We start from the raw sequence: 21,292 nt of genomic DNA on the forward strand, positions 1-21,292 counted from the left end.
CTGTGGCGCTCTCCGTGCCGCTGTGCTCCCCTTAGTCCCGCCCCTCAACCCCTCCTCCGCGGCTTCTTAACTGAGAGTAGCATCCATGCTAACTCAGGCACTGCTTCTGCCGGCGGACATCCACGGCATTCGTGGCGTGATGCTCTGTCTTTTAATATTTTGACCACTTTAAAAGCGGACATTATTGTTATGGTGTCGGAGGATGGAAACGGACGACGTGTCGGTGAGGGAGCAACTTTTCCACAACCGTGTCCGGGAGACTATAGTAAGTGCTGCGTAACTGACGAGGGGGCTATTATGTGTGCCTACCGGTAACAAACAAGCAATATCGCGTATCAAGTTCCGTTGCTTAACTTTCTGACTTTTCTATTCTAATTCACATTTCTTTGGAATAGTTCCAGTGCTGTTATATCTGAAATCGCCACATAAACTGAATCAACGTTAGAAATCAGTGCAGGGATGCTGCTTTAAAGGGACGTGGGCTGATGATAAAGCTTTTGTTTTTCCACGCTAAGACGGCTCTCTCGTTGCATACGTTCGGTTTATATAATAGATAATATGAATCAGTAGAAAATATACACCTTTGTGTAACATCTCACTAGCAGTAGGAAATCGGTAATATAGTTACAGCAGCACACAGATTGACCTTTAACCCCAAAGGTTTACTCTTAGTGCCATTATATATAATATATATACATACACTGTTATAACATGCATTTCTGCCACCTTGTGGACATTTTTCAGACTGCACTAAACATGCTCTCTTCTATTGTGGAGTTGCATCATGACCTCTTTGTATCTCTCACGTAAAATATGTATAAATAAATACGTCTTTGGGAGTGAGCGGTCCGTTTGAAAAACATTTTTAATACGTCTCTGGTAGCAAATTAGTAAATGTTATTTTATTTAATAATATAAATATCTTCTGACTTCAGACTTTCAAATGTGAATATTTTTAATATTATATTTTCAATATCCTGGACCTGTTTGTGATTTTAGACAAAACACTGATATTCACACGTTTACTTTTAACTTTGGAACACAGAGAGATCTTTTTGCCTCTTTTCTGTTATGTTGCGGACCAAACCACTAACTGTTTGTGTTTGGTCCATAGCTATTTGGTCCTTCCAAGCCTTACCAATGACTCCATCGGTCGAAAAAACAAGATTCAGATGAATACAAAAATGATAAACTATAACAATAATGATGAATACAAAAATGATAAACTATAACAATAATTCGGTTAATGTGTACATGTAAACATACTGACTGGAGTGGCATTTTGGGGCTTGACAAAGCCCCGAGGCCAAACTGTACCGGTACTGTAAGTTGGGTTGAGGAGAAACTGTGCTAGTGGGTCAACAAATGAGTGCATCTTAGTTGGTGAAAATGTGTCCAAATGTAGTGTTCCTTAAAAGGAGATTGACCCGCCAATTTAATAAGTGTGCCAGTGTTCCACTTTCATGACGTCACTAAAATGAGGAAGTCCTGTTTCATTGCTGTATGTAGGGCTGGCCCATATATTCATTCATTCATTCATTCATTCATTTTCTACTGCTTATCCTCACGAGGGTCGCGGGGGTGCTGGAGCCTATCCCAGCTGTCTTCGGGCAAGAGACGGGGTCCACCCTGGACTGTTGGCCAGCCAATCCCAGGGCACATATAAACAAACAACCACTCATTCATACCTATGGACAATTTGGAGTGGCCAATTGTGATATAGCCATAATTTTCAAAATATTGTTATTCACTTCAGAGGAAGTGACCTTTTCTGACCTACAAATGTAGTTACAATGTCGTATTCTTTCTGCATTTGCTGCTTATCCTCATTCTGGTTATGGGGGTATGCTGGAGTCTATCCCAGCTGCCTTCGGGCTCCTGCTACCCCAATTGTGGCAAAATACTAAAAGTTAAATAGTGCAGCTCTTAGCTCGTTCTCTTTGCTAGGCTCCAAACTCGGAGATGATTGGTTCAGTTCCTGATTTGAGCTCAAACTACCAATTTACTCTTACTTTCATTGTACGTTTTAGCATATTTCCACAGCATTTCAGTCCAGCTTCAGCTTCCGAAAGGCTCCTGTGTTTATTCTAAATTTAGATTTACAATTTACAATTGTTTGTACAATTAGACTGTATGTGGTGAAGAGCGCTCGTATTTTGATGGCTGGGCATGTGGCGGCAAGAATAAACGTGCCTCTTTACTTACGTATTTCACCCAGAACTTGCACAATGTCAGCGGGCATCGTATAGGCTTGTTTGCATGAAAAAGCGGTAATGTAAACTACACTCATACAGCCTGAGTAACTGTAGATTCAGTTTTTATTTTTTTTTGGCCAATTCCGCGATTTCCCTCTGCAATTGCAGAAATCAGAGGGCCCTACATATGTTTTCAGGACTTCTACTGGTTTGTACTTGTACTTGGCCCTGAGGTAAATAGAATACACAGTGTTTACAGATTTAAAACCGACAACCGCTTATAAAAAAATAATACCGATTACAAGATAACATTGATCTAAAGTTGAACCTGTGTGTTTGTCTTGTCTGTGCAGCACTGGATGTGCATCTGTAATGTCAGATGGATCAGCACCAACATGGAATTGGTTCTTTGTTCTTTGGCCTGCCCCGCCTCCATGATTTGCATATTGTTACACTCAAATATTGAAACCCACACGCGACATTGCCTGAGTAGACGCAGTTGCCAAAAAGAATGACTAACCCACGGTCCACACCCTGTAAGCGGATAGAACAAAGCTCAAGATGGTCGCAGTAACATCTTGCAGCTGAGTCGGGACACGCAAGAGTACTGTATGCATATTTCCTGACTTTCACATGAAACCACTTGAACTAAACGGCGGTGTTTAGCGCCATCAAAAATCTCAACGTAAAGCAAATTGCGTCAACATGTTAAACACAGCGAATGAAGTATTATTAATAGACATATTAATAGACATAGACAAGGGGTATGACTACATCATCGCTGCTTCTATCTCATCCTTTTGTTGAATTGTGCGAGTGTGGTTTTCCTCCGTGCACCTTGTCCAAAACAAACACTAAAAGCACAGAATATGTCATGTACTACGTACTTTTACTTCACTCTCACTTTGTAATTGACGTGCCTCACTAAATGTTCAACTTCATGGTTTTCTTTGTCATTTGCAGATCTGCGTACTTCTGTTTACATGCCTCTACATTGTTTGCTACCTCATACTTGCCCGCTTCAAGAAGACTGCAGAGTTTGTCACAGGTACGTGAGGCCTTCCTACTGGATTATACGATGTTTGCAGCCATTCCTTATCAACTGGACACCTTAGCATATGAAGTAGCTTATAGAACCATACAGTTTTATGTCTATGTGGGGATCCATACAAATATACAAATATAACAGTAGCATTGATTGGGTTGACAGAAAAGTTAAAATAGACTTTTATTCCTTACTTTCACCAAAAGGCACAAAAAACCCTAGCATTGGAAACGTGTTATTGGTCACATTCTTGCATGAATATCAATTGAAGCTATGTTAATACTGCGTGACTGCGCACGTCCCTGTGGATCAGGATGAGGAAAGGCCGGTGAAGAATGCTGTTGCAAGATAAACACGGAGTTGTAGCTTCAGGCTTCTTTTACAGTGATGAAAACATTGTTTCGGCAAGGGTACAAACATTTAAATGAGTTCCTTTTGTAGGTTCAGTCAACACTGAATCGGTAAAAAGGTCGAAAAAAAAAATCAGAACAGTTGTTTTTAATTCAATATTTTTGTGGTTCATATAGAATTGGTGCGTTACAAACAACTGTTTCCATTGTTTGCCATTAGCTTGAATGCACATGAGTTATGTTTGCTTTTTTATTTAATTATTGTTGTCAAAACCCACCTAAAAAGTCCTGTTGACATTTCTTTGTGCTCCCAGGGCTGGCGGTTATATAACGAATCCAATAACCGGCTCTCATTTAAAGCAGATGTTGGGTATCCAGCTAACCAAATCCCGGTGGGGCGGCTGGGTGGACTGCATCGTGTCGCGGACGCGGGGCCGTGCAAAATCAAATGCGGTGCAGTTTAGCGCCGCAGCTCGATGATTGCGCAATGTTATGTTCGGAAGTTGTTTATGAATGTGAACTGCCAGGAATTTTTTTTTACCTCATGAAATAAAAGCCAGCTTGGCACAGGAGCAAATTATAGTGCTGCGTACGTAGCTGTCAGTCACTTTCAAATAAAGCTGTTCATGCAGGTCAATTCATGATCTCTTGTTTCTTGGTTAGCTTATGTCATGCATACAGTGATTAGTACATTTAAGGGTAGTTTTTTTTGGGTGGGGGGGGCTACTCTGGTACATATATAGGTTGACGGAGGACTTTTCCAACACAATATAGTTACATTCATAGTGATGATCATAAAACTCAAAATGATTAACTTAATTGAAGAACGTAACTAATCACCGTGCTCTCTTCCAGATGATATCGAGGATGCTACCGTCAACAAAATTGCGTAAGTAAAAACCTTAATGATTAACTGACACAGGGCAATCTGTTCCGCTCACTCACGTTGACGTGATATGGTGATTGGACAGATAGACGCGTAATGTGTTTTTATTGCCTACTCGGCGGGTGTTCATTGTGATAGGGACGCCGCCCTTTTACCCTTTGAACCGCCACGCTGGCATTGTCGTCTTGCTTCTCTTAGACTTTCACCCACGGCGCCTGGCGAGGTTAACGTTAATAACATGTGACCCGAGCGTCGCGGTGCTTTTATTAAACGGCTCTTCCTTTCTCCTCCCGCAGGCTGTGGTTGTGCACGTTCACGCTGTCGGTGGCGGTGTGCGCCGTGCTGCTTCTCCCCATCTCGATCCTGTCCAACGAGGTGCTGCTCACGTTCCCTCAGAGCTACTACATGCAATGGCTGAATGGATCGCTTATCCGTGGTACATTGCTGCCTTTTATCCAAAACATATGTGATGGTCACACGTGAACACGACACACACATCACATTGAAGACGTTTGCAACCCAAACGTTCTGGAAATATGGGCTGTTTATATTATTGAAAAAGTAATATTCTGTTGTCGTTTTTGTTTCTTTGTGTCTTTTAAACCTCGTTGTTCTGTGGTCGTTGAATGTACTATACTTAGTACTTATCCATAAATACTTGTGTGTGACTTAATAAAGGTGAGATCGAAATGACACTAGGCACCAGGAAATGCTTGGAAACGGCTTTTGAACAGGTTGAGAAGTGAAACAAGAAGTTAAAAATGTAGCAAGTCCAGTTGTGATTCAACACTCTGTAGGTACGTTTAGTAACAGGAGGACCATTCCTCTGTGGACCACCCCTCCGTCTGAGCCAGTAGATCAAATTGGGCGTTAATCAGTACTCTTACTGTTCCTGGTGGTCTTCATTGTCGGTGGGAGATATCTTTGGATTGCACCTTGTGATGGCTTAAGCCAATAGCACAGACATGAGGTGCGTTCAGGGGCGTTTGATCATCCCACCTTTTTTGTTTTACTAAGACCCCATGACACGGTTTTAGGTCGTTGAGAAACACCGCTATTAACAAATCAAACTGCCACAAGAAGGGCCTGAGTAATCCTGTCTTTAAACATGACTAGCTACCAGCATGGCGACACTGCCTCACAGTGGCGGACTGCTGAATTGCAATCATTGCTATGTTTTTTAGTGAAGACTAATGCTTGGAAACATGTCTCCTTGTCTTTTGTTTTTTGTTGTTTTAGGATTGTGGAACCTAGTGTTCCTTTTCTCCAATTTGTCCCTGGTTTTCCTGATGCCCTTCGCCTACTTCTTCACGGAGTCTGAGGGGTTCGTGGGGTCCAAAAAGGTACTAATGATGGTGTGGACAAACATGGCTTCCTGAACTTGATGGCGTCTGTGTCTTCGTTATGTGTAGGGGGTCATGGCACGAGTATACGAAGCAGTTGTCCTGCTGCTGCTGCTCGCTCTCCTCGTGCTGGGCATCGTGTGGGTGGCGTCAGCGCTTCTCCACAACAACGTGGCCAGGAAGAGCCTCTACGGTGAGTCCCCCGCTCGTAGCCCTGTTTCTTCAGTGAATATCTTCAACGTTCATGTTTCCCATTTCAGACCTTTGGGAGTACTACCTTCCCTACTTGTACTCGGGCATCTCTCTTTTTGGAGTGCTGCTGCTACTGCGTAGGTTCCCATGAGCATCACTGAGAGCTTCCCATCTTCTGTTTGCTGTCAAGCGTGTCTCTCTTCTCAGTGTGTACTCCTTTTGGGCTGTCGCGAATGTTCAGCGTGACGGGCAGCCTCTTGGTCAAACCCCGGGTGAGTCACCTTGCCGTCCATTGTTGATATGAATTGGGGGGGTTACAGCAGACCTTCGTCACCGAGTTGTCCCCTCTCCCCCAGCTGTTTGAAGATGTGGACGACGCTCTCAGCTGCGCCACATTTGAGGACGACTCGCTGTCCAGGAAACTGAAATGTGAGTAGACGCCCCCGCTCAAACCGCCATCTCGCCCTCTGATTCAGCGCTGACTCGCCATTGGTCCTCTTGAAGGTGGCGCTTCCCATTTGTCCTGGGTCAAACTGAACATGGAGGCCATGAGGAAAGATCACCAAGCAGTCCGGACACGGCGTATCGCCTTGGGTATGTTTCATTCCTCCAACGGTTCTTACCATTTGTTCTCTTCAACGGTTCCCCTCGTGATGATTTCACAGAGACACGACGGAAAGCGTCACCATGGCAGAGAAACCTGGGCTATCCGTTGGCCATGCTGATGCTCCTCATCCTCACAGTCAGCATTCCTTATATTTGCACAGGCTGCTTTGAAGTGGCCATTTTATTCAGGCTGCCATTGGACTCCGTTTGTCTCCTCAGGCGATCTGTGTGCTGATGGTCTGTTTCAATGTGTTGGAGTTGCTCCTCGACGACGCCGCGATGCCCAGACGAATGGAGGTAAGGATCTACGCTAACATTTTCTCCGATGAGCGATCCGTGTGCAGGTCCTGATGACAGACGTTTCATGTATTTAGGACCCTCACCTCGGGATGGCCTCCTTCTCCATGTTTGGTTCCCTGGGGGCAGCAGTTCAAGTCGTCCTCATTCTGTATCCTTCCAAATGGAAAATACTACAATTGCAAACAATGAATGGATATTTCTCCATCAATCATTCCCACCCTGACGTCTGCTCCTCTAAAAGTACTTCAGTCCAGTGCTGTCCTTCACCAACGCGTACCAGCTATCTCATGGTGTCATCCGTGGTCGGGTTCTACAGCTCTCCGCTCTTCACGGGTCTGGTGCCTCGCGCGCAGGACACCAACCTCACACAGGTACCGCACGGCTCCCGACTCGCCGAGCCGCCCGCCCGCCCGTCTGGCGGCTCACAAATATGCTTCTATTCCTCTCAGATGATCGCCAACTGCGTGTCCCTCCTCATCCTGAGCTCCGCCCTTCCAGTGTTTTCACGTACGCTCGGTAAGGCTGTCAACAAACACGCATACGCTGGTACACCCTCGGCATCTTGCAGTAGTAGCTTTAATAACCGCCACAAGGGGGCGCTTGGAGTCAAGCCCAGCTTGTGTGTTTGATTGATCAGCATGTGTTCCTCTCCTGGTTTTAGGGATCACACGCTTTGACCTGTTGGGGGACTTTGGACGGTATAACTGGCTGGAGAACTTCTACGTTGTCTTCCTGTACAACATGATGTTTGCTGGCCTCACCTCGGCATCCCTGATCAAGACGCTCACATGGGCGGTCCAGAGAGAACTCATCCGTGCTTTTGGTCAGTATTTGGTACTATTGTTGATGTTTGGATGACAGGTGTGAAAATGACCGTATATATACGTACTTCCATACGTGCGTGTCAGCGATGCGAGTTGATATTGACTCCACTCGAACGGTTGTGTCATCGCTTTTCCCAGCTTTGGCCTCATTTCCCTGCGGGCTAGCCGCTTTTCCTTAGATAGAAAGAATACAATCCTGACAGGAAAGCGTAAAGGGACAGGAGGAGGGTGAGATCCCCTTGGGGGACCTTCAGGCCCACCGCCCTGGACCCCTTGCAGCACACACGCCCTTCGACTTTCCACCCAATAAAAACAAGCCCTCAAAGGACACGCACACACACACACACACACACACACACACACACACAGCCCCCCCCCTCCTAGCAGTTCAGATAGCATCTCTTTAGTAAGGCCGCTCACTTTTCCATTGCCTGCCAACAGACTTTTGTTCCATGATGAATTGACTCTGGTTTAAGCTAAATTGCTATTTTCCTTAGTTTGCACTCCGCCTTAAAACGGTGCCCCTTTTTAATGATATTTATTTCTTCTTCGCAGGTCTCCACAGACTTCCTTTAACCGTGTCTCGATCCACTGTCCCGTTCAGACTCCTCCTGGCAAGTGGACTGGCTAAAATCCAGTGAATTTTACCCTGTCAATCGTTTGTTTTTAAAAATACTTTATTGATACTTGTGGCAAATGTGCGATTCCGCACCATCGTCACTGGGACTTAAAGGGGACCTATTAGGCTTTTCCACTTTTATCACCTACAACTGTAGTACAAATGTAGTATTCTGGTGTTAAACCATTCTGACCTACAGCTGTAGTACCAATGTAGTATTCTGGTGTTAAACCATACCAAAGTTGGTAGCTCACCAAAGTGAGCCCTGAAAGAAGTTTGGGATGGCTCAAAACGCTCGGTTTCAAAAGGCGTGGTAAACCTGCACCTTTGTGATGTCACAGCGGGGCAGACTTCCTTATATGGTCGTGTCTCTAAGCAGATAACGCTCGGCTACTCTGTTTACTCGCTAGTAGCAAAGCCACGTTGGTTCAAGCCACACGGCGCAAACCGTCTAAAGTACTCGCTAGTGTGACCAACCACAGTGGAGTGGGCGTGCCTGGAGGCGTGGAATAAATTTAAAGGGGACCATTTTCCCGGGCACCACAAAATCCAAAGAAATAAAGCTGAATACTTGCAGATTCTGTAAGAACGAGAAAGCTTTATATGCGGGTTATTGTGTGTAGCTGCTCTATAGGAGTCCACAACTCAATAGAAGGGCTGACAAATGAGCATAATGGGTCCCCTTTAGGAGGGCATGAGTCCCCTTGTGGACTGGGTGCCCCTCTCAGATGTCTTATGATCCAAGTACTGAAGCCTGTACTGAAGTACTGTCCTCCAGGCCCAACCTGGGATGGGATTCAGCTCGTGGATCCACGGCGAGCACACGGGATGAAGACGTACGAGCGACTTAAAGGGATAGTTGGCATTTATTGACATCCCTTTAACGTTTGTCAATCATTGACCTTTATCCAAAGGTGTTTTTATGGAGTCACGCGGTTACTACTTGACTTAAAAATACTCTAAAAGAAAGCTTTACATTTTTTTTTGTAATGCATGGATTGCAGGGACGGAATTGTGTCTTAGACCAACAAACTGTGAATTGTTATTCGAGTGAAACCTCCGTTAGCGTTGGCCCCAGTTTGCGTCTTTTACAGTTGATGGAAAGAAATTTGGCCTCGGTTTGTCTGCATTCCCCAACTAGCATACGTCATAGACGGGCTGTGTCACTTCCTGTTCTGGTTTCCGTGTTGGTTAGCCATCGATTAGCATGCTAACAAGGAAGTGGGATTTGTGAAATGATATTAAGAACACAACAAGAGAGGCGCCATATTGTTTGGTAACCAGAGAATGAAAAACCGTCGAGTACATTTTCAACGTTAACACGGAAAAACACGCTAACTGGGGTGGACGCTAACCCGGATTCCACTTTGCATTGTTTTGTGGCGAAGTGCAATATGTTGAAATCAAAGCATATGGGCGGGTTTAAAGTGGTACTGGTGTCTGTGTTGTAGTACTTTTAACCCTTGAGATGACCTCCACTGTGGTTCCTTTCCTGCTGTATCAGCAGGTTGGTAGATGTTGCTTGGACCAGCAGGGGGCGTAAACCTGCCTTGGCTGGTTCTTTGTATTGGACTGTGATTTGTACAGAAGGGCACTCTGAGCCTTTTCACTTTTTTACACGGATTTTCCAAATATTTTGCAATCATATGTTGGTATTAGAATTGGTAGATTATGTCCATCATACAAGTGAGATGCTAAATCTTTAGAGTTGTTCTCAAAGATTGCAAAATGTGCTCGTTGAACATTTGAACATAAATAAATGTCTTGTTTTTAAAGCTTTTTTTTTTGGTTCTTTCACCACCCGTGACACCACCCGTGTCTCATCAGAAGTTGGGACCCGTGTGGGCGTTAGGCCATTTGGTTCTGTACTTCTTTAATCATCTCAGCAGAGAGCCATATTTTGGCCCGTCTTTCAGCAGCGTCCAGCCATGACGCCACTTTGACCGCAGCCACACTTTCCCTACGCTGAAGCCGGCATTCGCTCCTTCACGTCCCAACCTCCTTTCTTCCATCACTTCTCCTTGCATGTTCATTTCCTCATCTCCTTCTTCTGAAGTCGGTTCAAAAAAAGCCGATTCTTAATTTCTCTTCCTTTTTCTTTCTTTGGATGTCTTAATCAAGCTTATTTGCTTTAGGTCGTGTTTTGCTTTGCGTTTCCTCTGCGGACAGGAAATGAACTCAAATGTTGCTGTAACATTTACGCACATGTGGCGGCTGCTGAAGCCGTGAGGAAGTGACACAAGTCGCAGATAGGAAGTGCGTTGAGAGACGGGCTTGTGCCTCATTGTTGGCTTTCATTAGTGTCATAAATGCGTTCATGAGGGTTTTTTGTCCAAGTATAGAAGTCTTCATCATTAGTAACGCCGCCGTTTCCTTTCAGAATGAAAACTTCAGACTTTGCTCAGATGCGTTGACTCCTGTTGGTCTACACTGAATGGGGGTCATGGAAATGAGCCCCCGATGTCAAAGCCAAATACTTAGTTTCGTACGTACGTAACCAATGGTCATTGGCGGTTATACGCACGTAACCAATGGTCTTTGACGGTTATACGTACGTAACCAATGGTCTTAGACGGTCATACGTACGTAACCAATGGTCTTTGATGGTTATACGTACGTAACCAATGGTCTTTGATGGTTATACGTACGTGACCAATGGTCTTGGACGGTTATACGTACGTAACCAATGGTCTTGGACGGTTATACGTACGTAACCAATGGTCTTAGACGGTTATACGTACGTGACCAATGGTCTTGGACGGTTATACGTACGTGACCAATGGTCTTTGACGGTTATACGTACGTAACCAATGGTCTTAGACGGTTACACGTACGTAACCAATGGTCTTAGACGGTTACACGTACGTGACCAATGGTCTTGGACGGTTATACGTACGTAACCAATGGTCTTAGACGGTTACACGTACGTAACCAATGGTCTTGGACGGTTATACGTACGTAACCAATGGTCTGTGACGGTTATACGTACGTAACCAATGGTCTTGGACGGTTATACGTACGTAACCAATGGTCTTTGGCGGTTATACGTACGTGACCAATGGTCTTAGACGGTTATACGTACGTAACCAATGGTCTTAGACGGTTATACGTACGTAACCAATGGTCTTGGACGGTTATACGTACGTAACCAATGGTCTTTGACGGTTATACGTACGTAACCAATGGTCTGTGACGGTTATACGTACGTAACCAATGGTCTTAGACGGTTATACGTACGTAACCAATGGTCTGTGACGGTTATACGTACGTAACCAATGGTCTGTGACGGTTATACGTACGTAACCAATGGTCTTAGACGGTTATACGCACGTACCCAATGGTCTTGGACGGTTATACGTACGTAACCAAAGGTCTTGGACGGTTACACGTACGTAACCAAAGGTCTTTGACGGTTACACGTACGTAACCAATGGTCTTTGACGGTTACACGTACGTAACCAATGGTCTTGGACGGTTATACGTACGTGACCAATGGTCTTGGACGGTTATACGTACGTAACCAATGGTCTTAGACGGTTATACGTACGTAACCAATGGCATGTTGTAGTTGACCGACTCGTTTCGATACCAAACTGGTTGAGACCTAGAGCCGCCCAACCCTGAGTGCCGTTCTAGGTTTTTCCTTGCCTCTGTTGCTAAAGTGCTTTGATCAGGGTTGACTCGGTGTTTGAGCTTGGTCTTGGATTGGAATAAGTTGTTGTGAATTGGTACTAAATGTGTTCTACGTGGGTTTTTTGTTGTTGTACTAACCGTGAATGGCTTTTGCCCTTGAGCAAGTACGTTGCTGTCATTCACACCAAGCCTTCCATGTCGTCTTGATTTAGTTTGCTGAAGCAGTCCCACCGGGCGACACACGCCATTAGACTGGTTGTCAGGCATCTCGGCTGGTAATGGGATGAGATACGCTATCTTTATTGTCAAAATAGAAGAATGAAGGGGGGGGGGCGGAGGAGACACAGATTAGCTTTCCTGAATGTCGGCCGTTTGAAGCGCACGCCAAAAGGAATTAGAGGCCTGGTTTTTGGATGTGCGCAAATAACTGAGGCGGTCACAGGAAAAAGGCGAGACTTGCTCGCTAATCAACTGATAATGCCTCGCACTCTGTTTGCCGCCTGCCATCACGCGTGCGCACGTGCGGCACGCTTGCTTCACACGTGTCGGATTCTTTGAGCGGCGTTCCGACGGCACGTAGATTACAAAGTACCAGTCCGTGAACCGGGTTAAAAAACCAAGTAGCGCATCGTATCTAACCTTTGACCTGTTTGTTTGGGGTAAGGAAGTCCCACCCTTTTCGTCTATTGTCCCCCCCCCCTCCAGTACAACATCTCAACGTCTCTCTTGGCTTGAATGTTCTCAAGCCCTGAACTGGTAAGATGACCAATGTTTCCATGAAGTACTGGACCAAAGCTCCATGACCTCCAAGCCGTGTATGTGCAACCACATCAGAACACGCCCCCCCCTGCCTTTTCCTGCACTGATAACACCGAGGGGCGGCGGGGGGGGGGGGGGGGGGGGCAGAAAGAATGGATGGGTGTTGGAGCGCCGTCTGAGGAAGTACGACCTCCATGGCTTCTCTTCGGCTCGGAGGGACAAGACAAACACTTGAGACGTCAAAGCCCAGCGTGGTTCCAACACGTCGGGGATTGGAACCCGCGACTTCCCGGTCTTCTGACTGTTTCGTATCAAGCTAACCACTCGGCCGCCAACAGACTCGTGACTTCACATTTATTTGTCCAATTCCACGCGTTCAAACACTCACCTTAGCGGACTTTTAACGTTCCGGGTATCGAACTTGCTACAGTTGTCTCTTAAAGCATGCAATCAGGGGAGGAGACATGTCATTTTCACTCTTGTGGCTTAGCAGGAAGCCCAAGCAGTCACCCAGTCATATACTCCCATCCTGAAACGGGGGAGTCAAATGTTCCAAGGCAAGTGGGGGGGCTGAAAGATTGAGGGCGCCAAAATAAAAGAACTAATAACCACAACTTGATCTCCATTTCCAGCCCACAGATGCATGCTTGCTTCCGTCCTTTCACCCCCCTCCCCCATCCCCCCCCCCCCCCACCTCCTTTCATGTTTCATTCTCCAATTGCTTGATGAAACATTTGGACATGGTGAAGATGTGAATGTGTGTTTGTTGCTTTCTTGTCTGGGTTCGTCATGGAGGCTCATATCTCTCATCTCTCATCTCTCATCTCTGCTGCCTGGACCAGACGCACAGGAAAATGCAGTTTCACCCTGCCACCCCTCCCGATAACATCCTGGGATCTTCTGGAACCTTCCCCAGATGTAGGAACATTATTCCAGAAGAAAAGAAAAGAGGTAGTCATGTCAGTATAAATAATAAGGTAATACCGTGGAGGCATGCCGCCATCCCAAACCAAGACATGCCGGGATGTTATCTTAGCTAACGAGATTAATGAGGCTAATAGCGACCACACGAAATAGCAAGACAAGCGAGTACTGTGGTACTATTTAAGGTGGCCAATTGCAAGTTCTGAAGAGTAGCACCATGCTAGCCTCAAAACAACTGTCACATGACCTGGGAGCAAAGATTGTTCAACATCATGGTCTAGGGGAAGGATACAAAAGCTAGCTCAGAGGTTCTAGCCGTCAGGTTCCACTCCGAGGAGATGGAAGACCACCGGTGAGACGAGAAGACGGTAAACTTTGTCCTTAACGATGACATAACGTTGTCCAAGATGTATCCCACCTTAGGTTCCTTCATACCGGACGCTAACAGACGGTACACCAAGTGGATGGAGTACTGAAGTGTTTGCTTCTAGAACGTGTACATGGAAGGACTAAAGAACAAAATGGCCAACGTGAAACACATGATACTGTATTAACGACTAAAGAGCAGTGTAGCAAAGCATGATGGGAGATTGACTTAATATCCTACTGCTACCCCAATTGTGGCAAATTAGTAAAAGTTGTAGAGTAGGTAAACAACCAAGTTACTTTTACTTTCATTCTAAGTTTTAGCTCATTTCCACAGCATTTCAGCCCAGCTTCAGCTTTGGAATGATTCCTGTGTTCTTTCTATTCTATTCTTTTTCTTGTTATTCACGGAATGGCCAACCTGTAGTAACATAAAAAAAGAAGAGTCGGTGCCTCGCCAGCCATGAACCTCACTACTGCTTTTGATATAACTTTCATATTGAATCGCATACTGTATGTAATATGTACAACTACTACAAGAAATCCTACACATACTGCAAGTCATCTGTGGTTATTTCCAGAGATAGCCCAGAGTGAACTCTCCAACCTCTCCATCCGCTCCATCCGGTCCATCCGACATTAATCCCAGTTTCCGTATGCGATTGCAGATGTCAGACCACTGGAACGGCAAACGAGTCCTCCGTTGTCCTTTGTCCGGCATTATCAGATACCAGACTTCATCACCCCGCCAGCCAAAAAGAATGGCTTGTTTTTGACTCCGAGGTCTTGGGGGCGCCTTGGGTTCCTCAAACACAGGAAGTGAGGAAGACTTTTAGGGGTGTCAAGGCCGGACACTTGTTTTCTCTGCATTACCTTCACTTTCAAGTCTATTAATAACTCACTTTTGTTTGCTTTTTTTTTGGGGGGGGGGGGTCTTTAACATTTGACCTAACAGTCAGACTGTTATTGTATGTCTGGAAGTGACTTGCTTACGGAGGGAAGTATTCCTTTAGATTGATATTTAAAGCTTTCAAACCGCCAATCCAAAGTGGCCAAAGTGGTCTGATGGGCCTGGGTAAAAGGGGGCCGGTGGGCACGGAGGGGGTGTCATTGTGCTAACACGAGTGGACTAATCATATGTCCTTCCAAAGGTTGAATTGGAGGCGTGTGCTGGCGCAGTGGGAGCGCGGAGAGGAAGGGAGGGCAATCTGCTGCAGACTCTAATAAGACCCAATGGCTGGTCAAGGCGGCCAGGAGGACTTCAAGTGGACAAAGGACGCCGGAGAAGAAGAAGAGGAGGAGGAAAACAGGAGTCGAGACGAGACAGGAGGAGGTTAGTATGACTGGCGGACTTTGTGGTGAGCATCAAGACTCAGCAATGACTTGGAGATCAGCGCCAACGTTGCCTAGAAGAAGATGGCACCCATGAGTGGAATATCGGAACTTTGAACTTTGAATACCTGCTGATTTTTTTTTTAAGAAGCATTATGTCCAAAGATCAAATCCATTTTTATTGTGAAGATCTCAGATTTGGAACGGATCGAGCAGCGACCCCGTCCTAATGCCACCCAAGCCTCCCCAATGAAGCAGCCAGGCCGGGCCCGGAGCTCCCACCTGGGTCTGCTGGCTCTGTGGGCCTGCCTGGGTCTGGCGGAGGGATGCGGGCCGGGGCCCGGGTACGGCGTCCGGTCCAGGCCCAGGAAACTGACAGCCATGCATTATAAGCAGTTTTTGCCCAACTTCTCGGAGAACAACCTCGGGGCCAGCGGGAGGGCAGAGGGCAAGATCACACGCAACTCCGAGCGCTTCAACGACTTGGTGTGCAACTTCAACCCGGACATCGTCTTCAAAGACGAGGAGAACACCAACGCCGATCGATTTATGACAAAGGTAAGCGTTTTTCCATTTCCTGTTATTTCCACTTGCCTCAAAGAAAGATGCTCCGACACCCGTACTGTCTACACATCATCAAATAAATCACATGACCTCATTCGTCCTTTGACCTTGCCGGGCTCCTAACCGACACAAACGTTCAACCTCCCTTTTCTGAAGATAAGAATATCAGGATTAATTCAGAACTCCCCTTTAAGAGGCTGAGAATGGCTCCTTCTAATCCAGGGGTCTGAAACGCAACTTACCTGGGGGACCACTGGAACTCAGGTCCGGGGGAGGCTGGGCCGCATCAGGTTTAAAAACTAAAAAAAAACTGTCTTTAATGCTTTTACTTCTACTCTACGATCCACTTTTTCAGTGCTTTGGTTCCGGTTTTCCACAAGAAAAAGCTGGATTAAAATATTCCACTGTTCTCAAATATCTTCATTTTTATTGATAAAATAATAATTATTATTATATCATAATATCTATATAATATTATAAAATATTATATGATATAAAGTATAATATTGTAAAATATTATTATGTTTATAAAATAAATAATTAAAGAAATCAAAATAAAGAAAATAAATAAATCAATCAGTAACAAATAAATTAATAATAAAACAGCAAATAAGAAAAATTTCAGAAAGCACATATAGTTAGCGGGTAGAGAAATCATTTATTTTCATATTCAAATGAACAGTATTAATAGGAATTTAACCTTCAACATGAACATTCATAGAACTTAGCAAGTTAGCATGGTTACATCTAGGAGCAGCGTCGTGACTTGCAAAATGGAGTTTGAGTCCCCCTGTTGTCATCGTTATTGGGAATACCGCCATGACAGGTGTGGGAAGCGATGGGAAGCGATTTCTCCTAAATCCTTCCCATCCCAGGTGATGAATGTTTGCGGGTGCACATGTGTGCCTTGCTCATGCCCACTTTGCCCCTGGTTTGCCCAGCAGTGAAAGACCATCATTGTGTGTCACTCGGAGAGAGGTCGCCTATATGAAATTCCCGCCTGCTGAAGTAATGGCATGCACCGTCGGGAAAAGCCGCCATTGTAGTAGCGACAATGAAATGCCTTTCTTCAATGGCATTAGCCGGGAACATGCATCCAGATGCTAGCCTTCCCTCTTGTTCTCACCCTTTGCTGTCACATTCCATGTCAGCACATTTTCCCATCTGCCTTCTCCGGAGTGGCAATCTCTCACTTCTTTCCCACATTTCTCTTTTTCCACGTCATACCGTTTCAGGCGGCGACACCCCACGGCGCCGTCCTTCGCCCAGTGCACTTCTTTGTGAGGCTGAAACATTACGGCCCACCAGAGTGCTAAGGAGTCACAATCCTCATCAAACGACTCGGGGGGGGTTGGCACGGCCGTGGAACGCCAGAGAATGGCCTTGATTATTCCGTCACCCTGTCAAAAAGAGCAAAGGAATGCACCCAAGCGGCTACAGTAGCTTTTTGCCCCCCCGATACCGGCATTGTTTCACAAAGGTTGAAAGTGACACAGTCGCATTTAAAAGCAGCGACGTGTGGACTGCGCTTAACTTCGCCACGTTAATAAATGATCGAAAGTGTCTGACATTTCCGCTTGAATGGGGATCAAATATGCCGGACGTGCCGGTCAACCGTAACCTTAGACTGGAGTCATTTCATATTCATGTTCCCTTCATTTAGGCTCATTTAGAAATATATTACATTTTTATTAGGGTTTTTAATTAAAAAAAGTAGATGATGTATTGAATGTTTTCCTTATAGGAGGTTTTATTGGCTATGGCAGAGGTAGGGAACCTATGGCTCGGGAGCCAGGTAGGGCTCTTTTGATGACTGTATCTGGCTCTCAAGCATTTCTTACCACAATAAAAATGTATTTTTGCTAACATTTTAAAGTAAACATCACAGAAATCACTGTTAAAAAAATAAAAATCAACAACTTTCTTATGCATTTTAATCTGTAAATCTATTTTCTACTGCAATACGGCCGACCATATCTATCTTTCATGATGATATTTTCCAGGTCAAACACCAAAACTTGATTATTACTGGATAATGTGGTAGTCTACCTCGGTCATTAAGATGTAAACGTAAACTTTCCTCCTTTAGTCACCTAGCTAAAGCTGCAGAACCAAGCCTTCTGACGAAGATGGCCAAAAGAATGAAATATACGGAGTACGGTGCAAAACCATGCAGCAGCAGAAGTTGTATTAATGGCAGCAAGTATTTGATTTATTATTAGACACTGCGCTGCTCCTGAAAGTGTGCTGGCCACACCCCCTTGGCGTGGGGTAGTGTGCCTGGTCTACGTAATTAGAGCCCATTATATCTAAAACTGTTGGTCTTACATACAAATGCACACATTTTATTGCATTCAATGTTTAAAAAAATGTATATGGCTCTCACAGATACACATTTTAAAATATCTGGTCTTCATGGCTCTCGTAGCCAAAAAGGTTCCCGACCCCTGGGCTATGCCAAACAACAAATGCTCATTTTGACATTTGACACTTACTAATAAACCGGTTAGCGCCCTCTAGCGTACAAGACGGGGAACATCTTTTAAGTCGGGCTGAGGATATTAGAATTGCACTCCATGCAGCTGCACAAATACATACTACACAGACACTGCTGCCTTGCTGAAGGGCACGCCCCAATAACTCCCCTGTGTTTGACCTCGACTTCAGCGCTGTAAGGAGTGTTTGAACAGGCTGGCCATCGCTGTAATGAACCAGTGGCCCGGGGTCCACCTCCGGGTCACGGAGGCCTGGGACGAGGACGGTCACCACCCTCCCGGATCTCTGCACTACGAAGGTCGCGCTGTGGACATCACCACCGACGACAGGGAAACCGACAAGTACGGACTCCTGGCCCAGCTGGCTGTGGAGGCGGGCTTTGACTGGGTCCACTACGAGTCCAAATACCACATCCACTGCTCCGTGAAAGCCGGTAAGACCAGGCCTGCCGTTACGGCCTTGTGTATGTTATCCTGATTGACATGATGTCAACAATAGAAACACGCCAAGGCCTCTACTGGGAAGTATTCAGTGGGACTTCCACACATTTGGTTCAATTGTAGTGACATCAATTCTCACTCTATGTAGAACACTAATTCATTAACTAATTAATTACTTAAGATTTTGTTGAGCGAGAACACCGCCATTAATGGCGTTGAAAATATATATTTTTAAGTATTTTATTGGGATGGTTTCAATGTTTTTTTGTCTTCGGATTTGTCCTTCATATACATTTTTTTCAGTGACAGTTCCTTTATTTATTTTTTTAAATGTCATTGTTTTTCAATTTCAACATTTATTTTTTTTCCACTTTCAGCTTTTAGTGTGGAGTGTCGAACACTAATTAATTAACTAACTAATGTGTGGATTTTTTGAGTGAGAACACCACCGTTAATGGCGTTGAAAATATATATTTTTAAGTATTTTATTGTGATAGTTTCAATGTTTTTTTGTCTTCGGATTTGTCCTTCATATACATTTTTTTTCAGTGACAGTTCCTTTATTTATTTTTTTAAATGTCATTGTTTTTCAATTTCAACATTGATTTTTTTTTCCACTTTTGGTGTGGAGTGTCGAACACTAATTAATTAACTAATTAATTAATGTGTGGATTTTGTTGAGCGAGAACACCACCGTTAATGGCGTTGAAAATATATATTTTTAAGTATTTTATTGTGATAGTTTCAATGTTTTTTTTGTCTTCGGATTTGTCCTTCATATACATTTTTTTTCAGTGACAGTTCCTTTATTTATTTTTTTTAAATGTCATTGTTTTTCAGTTTCAACATTAATTTTTTTTCATGTTCGGCTTTTGGTGTGGAGTGTTTTTTTTAGTGCCAATCATCATCTTTTCTGTGTTGTATTTTTCCTATTTGCTATTTTACCATGTCAAGTGGGCTGCACGGTGGAAGAGTGGTTAGCATGTAGGCCACACGGTCAGGAGATCGGGTTCAAGTTTGTCCACAGTCCACAGCAGAGTCTGCATGTTCTCCCCGTGCTTGGGTGGATTTTTTCCGGGTACTCCGGTTTCCTGAGTTTCCAAAAACATGTCAGGTTAATTGGCCACCACAGGTATGATTGTGAGTTTGAATGGTTGTTTGTCTGGGATAGGCTCCAGCATAACCACAACCCTAGTGAGGATAAGCGGGATAGAAAATTAATGGATGGACTGTCAAGTCGCATGAACCTTCACCCAGTCCGTTACTTCGTCTTCCTGCAGATCATTCCGTCGCAGTGGAAAAAGGAGGCTGTTTCCCAGGCTGGGCCCGGGTGACGCTTGCTGGAGGCGGACAGAAGACCTTATCGTCACTGACTCCCGGGGACAAAGTCATGGCTGTGTCTGCGACTGGCCAAATAGTCTTTAGCCCGATCCTGGTGTTTCTACACCAGGATCAAGAAGCCCGGTCCACCGTCCTGTCTCTGAAGACCGAAGACGGTCATCGATTGGCCGTGACTCCACATCACCTGGTCTTCTTAGACCGTGACTGCACATTGGACAGCAGTAAGTACAGGGCTTGGTTTGCCAGCAGAGTCCGAACCCGGGACTGTGTTCTGATCCATGGAGCAGACGGTCAATTAGACCATTCTCGCATCGTCTCGGTTTCAGTACAAGAGACCACGGGTGTGTATGCACCCTTGACAGAAGACGGAACTTTGTTTGTCGACGGAGTGCTGGTCTCCAGCTACGCGGTAGTGGAAGACCATGCACTTTCACACTGGGCGTTTGGACCTCTGCGTCTCCTGTCCTCATTGGAGCGCCTGCTATGGGGGGGAACTACAACACCAGTTAGTTGCGCTAACACAACATCACGGATGGTCAGTGCAGCTTTGGACGTGAGGAATAGTTCTATCGGACAGGAGAGATTCGGTCATCAGACATCCAAAGTGCACTGGTATGCTCGCTTACTGTACAATATGGGCTCCATGGTTTTACACCCCAACACTTTCCACCCGTAGAAGTACAGATTTAACCGCAACATCACTAACGCTGCCTTCGTTTCTCTTGGCTTGTCTGCACTGATGCTGTCATAATGCCTCAATCTGACTGCTTTCTTTCTTATGGAATATATTATAGACGCTATCATGGACATCTTCTCCCATGTGTATTAGTGATTTAGACAAATCCATAGAATGTATATTTTTGTACCATATGAGTTGGAATATATATACGGTAAATGTTTCCAATTAGAATTGCACCACTAATTGTCCTCACATTTTTGTCCTGTCATAAAATATTAAAATTGGAATTGAACAAGGTTTTGTATCGTGTTTTGAAGTCTGAAGTACTGCAACTTTTAACTCGATATGGTGACACGTCAGTCATCTCATTTGACGGCCCTGGACATGATCACGATAAA

At 44.9% G+C, this 21,292-nt stretch overlaps 2 protein-coding genes across 3 annotated transcripts; both read left to right on the forward strand.

The window, feature by feature from the left end:
- Positions 1–70: 70 nt before the first annotated feature.
- On the forward strand, positions 71–15,388 carry LOC131137246 (limb region 1 homolog-like protein). 2 transcript variants are annotated; one of them, XM_058084949.1, is made up of 18 exons: positions 71–265; positions 3,159–3,243; positions 4,446–4,479; positions 4,773–4,912; positions 5,716–5,819; positions 5,889–6,012; positions 6,080–6,148; positions 6,219–6,283; positions 6,368–6,440; positions 6,516–6,605; positions 6,677–6,753; positions 6,837–6,914; positions 6,992–7,065; positions 7,198–7,288; positions 7,367–7,433; positions 7,579–7,740; positions 8,297–8,355; positions 15,194–15,388. In XM_058084949.1, the coding sequence occupies exons 1-18, from the start codon at positions 203–205 to the stop codon at positions 15,383–15,385; spliced, it is 1,647 nt and encodes a 548-aa protein (XP_057940932.1). In that variant the 5' UTR covers positions 71–202; the 3' UTR covers positions 15,386–15,388. The 2 variants fall into 2 exon arrangements, with proteins under 2 accessions (XP_057940932.1, XP_057940933.1); XM_058084950.1 differs by lacking the exons at positions 71–265; positions 3,159–3,243; positions 4,446–4,479 and having other exon boundaries at positions 4,773–4,851.
- A 14-nt stretch (positions 15,389–15,402) lies between these two features.
- LOC131137247 (sonic hedgehog protein-like) lies at positions 15,403–21,178 on the forward strand. Its single transcript, XM_058084951.1, has 3 exons — positions 15,403–15,932; positions 18,606–18,867; positions 20,155–21,178. The coding sequence occupies exons 1-3, from the start codon at positions 15,624–15,626 to the stop codon at positions 20,889–20,891; spliced, it is 1,308 nt and encodes a 435-aa protein (XP_057940934.1). The 5' UTR covers positions 15,403–15,623; the 3' UTR covers positions 20,892–21,178.
- The last annotated feature ends 114 nt before the right edge of the window (positions 21,179–21,292 follow it).

This window comes from Doryrhamphus excisus, chromosome 10 (assembly GCF_030265055.1).
Source record: "Doryrhamphus excisus isolate RoL2022-K1 chromosome 10, RoL_Dexc_1.0, whole genome shotgun sequence".
Taxonomy (NCBI): Eukaryota; Metazoa; Chordata; class Actinopteri; order Syngnathiformes; family Syngnathidae; genus Doryrhamphus; species Doryrhamphus excisus.